Source organism: Neovison vison, chromosome 12 (assembly GCF_020171115.1).
Source record: "Neovison vison isolate M4711 chromosome 12, ASM_NN_V1, whole genome shotgun sequence".
Lineage (NCBI taxonomy): Eukaryota > Metazoa > Chordata > Mammalia > Carnivora > Mustelidae > Neogale > Neogale vison.
The window spans coordinates 42,490,739-42,499,314 of record NC_058102.1 but is presented as its reverse complement, the minus strand read 5'-3'; the positions used below and the strand labels follow the sequence as shown (position 1 = coordinate 42,499,314).

The window sequence follows — 8,576 nt, the reverse complement described above, 5'->3', positions numbered from 1 at the left end:
AGAGAGGATTCCATGAGAAATATATTCTGAGACTCTCAGATTTGATTGCAGGAGGTTTGGGTGGGAAGACGGGAAAGGATCAGGGTTCCTGGGAACCTTACCTGTAAGGGAACAAGGGAAACAAGATTGATCAGAGCGGGAGCTGAACTGCAGTGCAAATTCACTGTTGAGACAGGATTCAAAAATTCTATAGGGAGCTCTGGGAGCTGGGATGCCCCTTACACGTGTCCTGATTGACACACAGGGCCTGGTCTTTATCCACTCTCCACAGATCAACCACTGGACATGGGCTATCCCCAAGGAGGGGTACATCCTCCTGCAAGGGGCCTCTCCCTCGGACAAGGCTGAGGACAATTCTGGAGAAAGGCTCTCTGAAAGCACAACAGTCACCAACACTCCCACACCTGGGGACCAAACGTCCTCTGCCCTGAAGTGGCCATCTGGGTGCTTGCCTCTGCAGATACATATAAGAGTATTTTTATTGTTTAATTGTAACTTGCTTAAAATGTATAAGAATGTGGATCAAGATTGGAAAGTAATAAGCAAATGAAAATAGGAGTACTATGAATAGTGATTGTTTTTCTAAGTTAAATACAGGGATGTTGCCTTCATACTGGTCTTACCATTTAAGGAAGTGCTGAGATCTCAGAAAATACAATTCATAGCTTTAAAACGCCACATATCATATATTCGTACGGCTATAATGATTCCCAAACCAGTTTATCTGCTGTATGCAGGGAGCTTCTAAGCACTTTGATGTGCATTATTATTAAACCTTCTCAAGAACCCTAAGGTAGGAATTTTTATTAATCCTTTAACAGAGAAGGAAATTGAGTTTCCAAAAGGTTAAGACAGGCAAGATCTACAAATCTGGTAGATGATAGAACCTGAACTTGAAGCCACGTAGCAGAGCTCTGAAGTCCTTCCAAACCAGCTTTACCACGTTTTCACACAGTACTCCTGACATCCCCTTGTAATGGCAGTAATTTGTCTCCTTCTCTTTCATTTCTTCTTTAAAAAACAAAGAAATGGCAGAGTAGTAAGGCTATCCCTGTAAGACTGTGCTAAAGGATAAAAAAAAAATTGCCTTCAAATTCCCCATTTGAAAGTCTTTTGAGATGTACTGTCTTTTAGATACCAGTGGAGATTTTAAGAGTGAAGTTACATTATTTTCCTTCAAAGAATCAAGTCTCCTGCTCTCACCCTGAAACAGGAAGCTTTATAGGTAACCTGTTTGAAGGATGATTCTCTCAGAGTCAAGGCTTGATGCTCTCAAGAGACTGAGGACTCGAATCTGTCAGGAACTCCGAGGGAACAGCCTTCAAGGTCATCAAGCTAGGGACCATTTCTCATCCTCTGGGGTGCTATGGAAAATTCAGCTTAAATTCATTAGCATTCTGAAAACTAATTATTTCATCAAAAGATCTTAGTGAATTTTTATATTCTTTATTAAAAATTCCCAGGTAGGGGCACCTGGTTGGCTCGGGTTAAGTCCCTGACTCTTGATTTCGGCTCAGGTTGTGATCTTAGGGTTGTGAGATCAAGCCCCACATAGGGTTCCATGCTCAGCTCGGTGTCTGCTTGAGATTCTCTCCCTCTGCCCCTTCCCTGCAAACACTCCCCCGCTAAAATAAATAAATAAATAAATGTCTTTTAAAAGTTCCCAACCTCAAAAATGGCCCTTTTCTTTCCAGAATGGCCATGGCCTTTGTAACAACAAAGCCCTTTAGAACCTTCCTGCCACTGGAACATATATTGCACATGCTATGTGAACAAGGCCTCCAAAAGGGCACAGGTTGATCAACACAATGGATACTTTATTTGAAATGGAATGCATTTTGAAAATATGAAAAATAAATCACATCTCTCCAAAACCATTTGAGACATATTTACACAAATTATGACCACACTATTAAGTTCACAAATACGACATCTTCTAAAGCATTTAGTACCTGGTGATGCTTGGTTTTCAGAAGTCAACATCTGCATATTCTAAAACTAAGCAGAAGACTGATGGTACAATGTAGCGGATGATAGTTTTATCTTTCTTCTCAAAATAAATACAGTGATCCAGAAGGACCACCTATTATTAAACCTTCCCCAAGGCCTAACTGATCACTGGCTTTTATGCTTTTATGCAGATGCTTCCAGAGTCCTTCTGCTACCGTCAGTGGACCATCGTGCCCTGTTAGGAAAACCCTGTTGGATTCTATCCTCCATTCAGCAAATGTCCTGCCAACAAAGTCACAGACCCCTCTGTCATCCAATCTTCTGTAAATCTAGATTAGCTGTTCAACACTGCAGATCAAAATGTCACCCTTTGAATTAGGTCAAGAATTTAGAAAACAGATCTTTAAAACCCATTCAACAGAATTCCACAATTAATACATCTTAGGTTGCTTTAGGTAAACATGTATTATTTCTCTTGAAAGAATTGCTGATATACTCCATATCAAGCTCTATTAATTCCCAAGTTTAAATTTTAGGCAGCAGCTGAGGGCAGTTTATTGGTAAAGCAAAAGCAAATTAGCTTGACATTTACAAAAGAGAAGGAGGAATGCTCCCAGGCCCCTTTTCTCCTACAAAGCTCTGAGCTCCATGGGATTGTTCTGGTCTCTCTCAAGTCTCAGAGCCTCTTCTCAGCCTGCCACTACCCAAGACACTGCAAACGACTGGAGCCCAACAAAAACCACATCCCCTTCCCTAGGGATAGAAAACAAGCAATGTCTTGAACTCACACACTGGCAACAAACTCATGTAGTATCAGATTTTAAGTGAGGGGTCTCTAAGAGAAACCGAGTATTGATGTATGAGAGCAGGAAAGAGTTAAAGGAGACCGCCAGACTTCCTCTCCGTAGGCAGCTCCTTTAAGCAATGAGTTGCTTTTTGGTTTTTGTTTTTAACCTCCATCAGAAAAAACATGTGAAATGAAATTATAAAGTCAGGTTGGTTTTCTACATGAGAGAATCCCAGCTTCCTCTATGACAGAAATGCTCACTTTGAAAGGGCCCTTTATACTCATTTACTCTCTGACCTCAGCCCTCCCTTAGGGCACACGCAGATCTGTGTGCATTTCTGCTCAGTCTGTCTAAGGAGCTCCGTCACGAGGCTTAGCCTGCCCCGTAGTACTTGTTCTTGGGAACGACATGAAAGCCAGTGAAGGAAGCACTGTGTGACGTAAGAGAAACCACCTCCTGGATACTGGAAGCTACATATTTTTTTCCTTCTTTCATTCATTTGTTTCAACAAATAGTGATTGAGCTCACTGTGTCCAAGGCTTGGTGTCAACACAAGTTCAAGAACAAAAGTTCAGTTTCCAGATGGGAACATTCCTTTTCATGTCCTTTTCCACCTCTTTGCATTGTGTTTATTTAAGGGGTACATTTTCTATTGGACCTGCCCTTTCCTTTTTTTCCTTTTCTTGGATTGAAAGAATTGTTTTTACCTTTGTCCATGAAAGTAATTTTTTAGGCCTCAAAATACCTTAGGTAGTTTATATCATTTTCTTACAGAAAATGGTAGAATTAAGTGATTTAATTCATAATGATTCATTTAAATCATTAAGTGATTTGCATTTATATTTTGTTTTGTTGAGTTTTAGTAAGCATGCTTTTTTTGTTGTTGTTCTGGGAAAAAAAAAAAGATTCGGCCATAATCATTTCAAAGTGTGAAACAACAAAAAACATCCTATTCCTCTCCTTTCTAATTTCCGAGGTTTCACAGGTAAATAAATGCTAAGAGGAGTTCAGACTAGAGAGCCACTAAGAGGGTCAAATCAATCACAAATCACAGCCAACCAAGGAATATGGGCTGTGGAAAGAAAAGATGAGGAACCATGATTCTGGTGGTCCCAATAACCACCACAGTCATGGGGGGCAAGAGGGCACAGAAAAAAAATTCCAGTAGCCACGAGGGAACCTGGGCATATTTTTTTCAACAACACTACCTAGCCTATGTCAGCTAACAACATACAAATGCCTTTTAAAAGCCCACATGAATCTTAATTTTTAAAATATTTGGTATGGATTTTACTTTTTTTTTTAATAGCGTAAAAACATGGAAGAAAAAACTATGGTTTAATTGGAAGTTATATGATCTGCATATATTAAAACAACAGTACAATGAGCATTATCTAAGAAGCACAGCTGTGGTTCCAGAGAAGCCAAACCACACTTGACTTAAGAACTCTTCAGGTTTGCTGTAGGAACTGCCCATCATATATATCCATATGTGTGTGTGTGTGTGTGTGTTTCTAACATTTGTAGCATATTTTCATAACTGTAGCATATTTTCATAACTGTGGCTTAGCCATTGGAAGTGGGAGTCTATTAAGTTTTGCTTATCATTTGCCTCAGTTTTCTTTTTCCCCCACAACTTTTCAGACTAGAGTTGTGATCTCAAAATTTCATCATTTAAATATTGCACTAAAAAGTAATTTGATCTAAACTCTTTTAGGTGGAAGAATAAAGACATCTCTAGCATGAAATTCTATTTTCGTTTCTGTACTACCTAACTTAGCAATAGCCTAATACTGACCATTCCAATTTGGATGTTGGAAAAATACTGATCAAGACTTTGTTGAAAAGATAATGGAAAACAGAGATCGTCAGGAAAGCCATGCAGATAGGAAGTGATTTTCAGCCCCAAGAGGATTTGGTATCAACTATGGCTCTTTTTAAGCTTAAGTAGCATCTGCCCTTGTGGATTTTGACCATCCTTTTGATTTGACACAGAAGAGGGTTTGTTCCACCTTTAAAAGCACATCCTTCCCCCTCCACCCCACTCCTCAGACTCCTAAACTGCTAAAACAAGACTGGGTTGTTTTCTCACTGAAAATCCAGTGTTTATCCAGCCCTTCCTTTTTCAATTTGAGTTTAGTTAACCTAACTACAAAACATAGAACCCTCAAATTTCTCAAAGAGTAATAAAAAGCAAAACAGTTGGTTTCTCTAATCAACAATATTTTCAGTATGAATACAAAAAAAAAACTATGACTCCTAGTCCTCCGAAATATTTACACACTATATATTAAAGTATGAGATTCTAGAGTATATTTCTAGAATGCAGTAAAAGGGTCAGAAAATGTGGTTCAAGTAGACTGTGCAAAGCTCTTGGAGAAGGGTAATCTCTAGTGTGGATAAGAGCACAAATGTTCTCAAACAAGCTGAATGGTTCTCTTTTTCCCCCACTGTGTTTTTTGAAAAGCCTAATGCATTCATATTCAGAAATCACAGACATCTCCTTATTAGTCCCTTCAAACAGATGATATAAGCAAGGCTTTTCCCGCATTACACCAGCCCTACCATACATTCATGATATGCTCATCTTGCCATCAGTTGGGTTACGTATTAAATATTTGGGATTAGATGTCATTACTATGTACTTCCTTTTAGAAAAGCAATTAGATTTTCGTAGTTGTATAACCCTGAACATTTAGTTTTTTTAAACTTCTATTCTACAGAAAATATATGCCTAAGGAAAAAAAAATCTCAAAAAAAAAAAAAGTAATATCACAGAGTTTAATTTGAACCACCTGGCATAACAATGAAAGTGTCAGACCTTCTGCAAATGCCCTAGGAATAATGAATGAATTCTTAATGTTTTCCCCTCCACCGCCCTTCTACATTTTTTTCTTTTCCAAGATTAGAATTTACTAGGGAATAAGTTTTTAAAAATAAACTTTCTTTTTTGGAAAATGGCCTACATTCAGAAATGTCTTAAAACAAGCATTTAAAAAAAACTAATAAATAATCATAAATCAAAATACATTAAAATAAAATTACAGTACATCATTGCTCCTAGAAGGTCCACCATACTGGAAGATCCTTTCAAAGGTTCATAAATAAAGCCTTCTGGACTGAAGCCGTTTCCTGCATCGTGATGAAGAGTATGCAGAAAACTAAGAGGAGAGAAATCTCAAGTTATCAGCAGGGTGATGTCCAAACTACTTGATCTGGCGCGGGGCGGGGAGACTTTTGTTTTCGATTCAAGTGAAGACAATAGAAAGGTGCTCGTCCCACTTCCTCAAGTCCTCAAAACCTGGAAAGAAATGACAGGCAATGAAGTCATTGGCTCAAAATCCTCCAAAACCCAGCTCTCTTCGGGCCAGTCCGGCGGACAAAGCGAGCTCAGAAAAGACACCGGGGTCGTTCCCTCGAGTGTCCAGACACACTCGAGCGGCGCCGGTGACACTGACAGAGCCAGTGGCGTCGCTGGGAAGTGCACAACTGGACCCAACCAGGGTGGGCGGGAGACGGTTCGCGAGGCCTCTCCGCCTAACCCGAGTTCCCCCATCCTCCACTCTATGCCCGGCCTCTCCTAACTCCAGCTTGCTACCCTTCTTTCCACATCTCCAGAAACCTGTAATAACTTCTCATTTTCCCCTCCAAGCACCACATCCGTGAATTAGGCTTCCTACTTCTCCTCCTTTCCGCGAGATCTACTCCTGAGACCTTCTCCTCGGAAAAGCCCTTAGTAGCCCGAGTTGCCGGGACCTTACCTTGTCTGGCCCGGGTGCTGCCCCCTTCAGGCAGAGTTGGAAGTGCTGCGGAGAAGCCGGTGGCCGTGCGGCTGCGAGAGCGGCGGTTGGTGCGAGTGCGGTAGTTGTTGTGGGTGCGGGTGCGCGTGTGGGTGCGGATGCGGATGCGGGCACGGGTGGAGCTGCTGAGGCTGGGGCTGAGGCTGGGGCTGACGCTGGGGCTGAGGCTGAGGCTGAGGCTGGGGCTGGGGCTGGGGCTGAGGCTTGGGATGGGGCTGCGGCTGAGACTGTGACTGGGGCTGAGGCTGGGGATGGGGTTGAAGCTGCGGCTGCGGGGGCTGCTGCTGAACCAGGTGCTGCTGCTTCTGCCGCGTGGACTTGACCGCCAGGATAGCCTGACGGTTCTTGTACTGCACCATCTGCAGCGTGATCTCGGCGTTCCAGCCCTGGTCCTGCGGGCACCGAAAGTCGATCTCCTTGCCCTCGGCCATCACCACAGTGAAGTACATATACTTGCCCTTGCGCTCCACGCAGTCCACGGTCTTCATGTTGGAAAAGTGCAATTCCTTGAGCTTGGCTGGCGGCTCGAGGCTGGCCACGGACGGCCCTCCCGGTTGGGACGGTTCGGCCGGCCCCTGCCCAGGCTGTTGCTGTTGCTGCTGGTGTTGCAGCTGCTTGGGCGGGATAAGCAGCAGCCCCTCCTCGGTGAGGATGCAGCACTTTTTCTTCCAGAGCTGCAGCAACCCGTCGCTGCGCTTCTCCAACACACCCTCCTTCAGCGCTTTGCAGCCACTGCTCTCCAACATCCTCCCGGCATAGGGAGGAGCGCCGCTCGGCTCGGCCTCTCCACTTCCAGCCGCCCGAGCCGGGGGCAGCAGCAGCAGCCGCGCGCCGTCCTCGCCCCAGCGGCTCCCGCGGCCGCCCGCCCGGAGGGGGCAGAGGAGGCTAACACGCAGGAAGCAGAGCGGCGGCGGCGGAGGCGGCGGCTCAGGGTCCCGGCAAGCCAGCAGCCGCGTCCTGATGCGCCACAAGGTCCCGGAGCTGCGAACCTCCCGGCCTCTGCCGTCCTCTTGCGAGCGCTCACCGAAGGGCACTGGCCGGGCCCCCTCACGGCGCTTTTGAATGGGCCAGCCTCCCCACCCCCGAGTGACACCCAGCGGAAAAGGCGGCTCTTGGCGCCCGCACCGCGGGGGAAAGCCCAGCTCGGAAAGGCGCTCTGCCGCCGGCGCACGCCTCATTAACTTGGGGCCTTTCCAAAGCCGGGCGCGTCCACGCCCCCCCGTATCCCTTGCTCCGCCTCTCGCCGCCCACTCGCTTCCGCGCTCCTTCCAGGCGCTGGCTGCAGGGATCCGAGCCCCGGAAACTCCTCTCTGCCTGGGGCGACAGCCGAGGGCGCCCCAGCTGCCCGGGGACAAATGCCGACGTCCAGAGGGCGCCGAGAGGCCATCCTGTCGTCCCGCCTATCCCCGGCCGGTGGGGCTCTCTAACTGCTTCAGGAGACGAGGACGGGAGGACGGCCAGGAAGTACCTGGAAAGCCAAGCTATCTCGCTGCCCTCGGGAAGCAGCCCCGGGGATTCGCGATGAGCTCCGATGAGCTCCGAGAGCCTATGTAAATATCCCAGGGCACAGAGGCCGAGAGGATACGGGGTCTTTACACTCAGGTTTGCTTCCAGGCATTAGCTCTTCCTGGAGCGGAGAGCGATTGTTAAATCAGGGCAATAGGGCTACCGTCTGTCCCATCTGAAAGGGCTAGCGGAGAAGGGTGACCCATCCGCACAGACTGCAACAGTAAATCAACTGCACTTACAGACCCCAGGAATGTCCGTCCAGTGAGACACCTCACACTTTAAGGAACAGCTTAGCTCTCCAAACAGCCGACTGGGCTCCGCGGGTCTCTCTCTTTGGAAGAGCCTAACGGGCCAGATCGGTTTTGTAATCTCTTGCGTCTGTGACCTGTGGAAGGTAAGCTGTACTCGTCCCTAGCTCCCTTCTACTACTCTCGCATCTTTAAAAAAATCTGTATTCTAGCAAACAAGAGGGAATAAACAGCACTAATCGAAACCAAACCTGTTGGTGGGGAAATTCATCCATTAAGTA

General features: G+C 45.7%; 1 protein-coding gene across 1 annotated transcript; it reads right to left on the bottom strand.

Annotated features, from left to right (window-relative positions):
* Positions 1-1,796: 1,796 nt before the first annotated feature.
* On the bottom strand, positions 1,797-7,822 carry PHLDA1 (pleckstrin homology like domain family A member 1). Its single transcript, XM_044226749.1, has 2 exons — positions 6,500-7,822; positions 1,797-6,039 (listed from the first exon to the last, which is right to left on the bottom strand). Exon 1 carries the CDS (start codon positions 7,714-7,716, stop codon positions 6,526-6,528), a length of 1,191 nt encoding a protein of 396 aa, XP_044082684.1. The 5' UTR covers positions 7,717-7,822; the 3' UTR covers positions 1,797-6,039; positions 6,500-6,525.
* Positions 7,823-8,576: the final 754 nt, after the last annotated feature.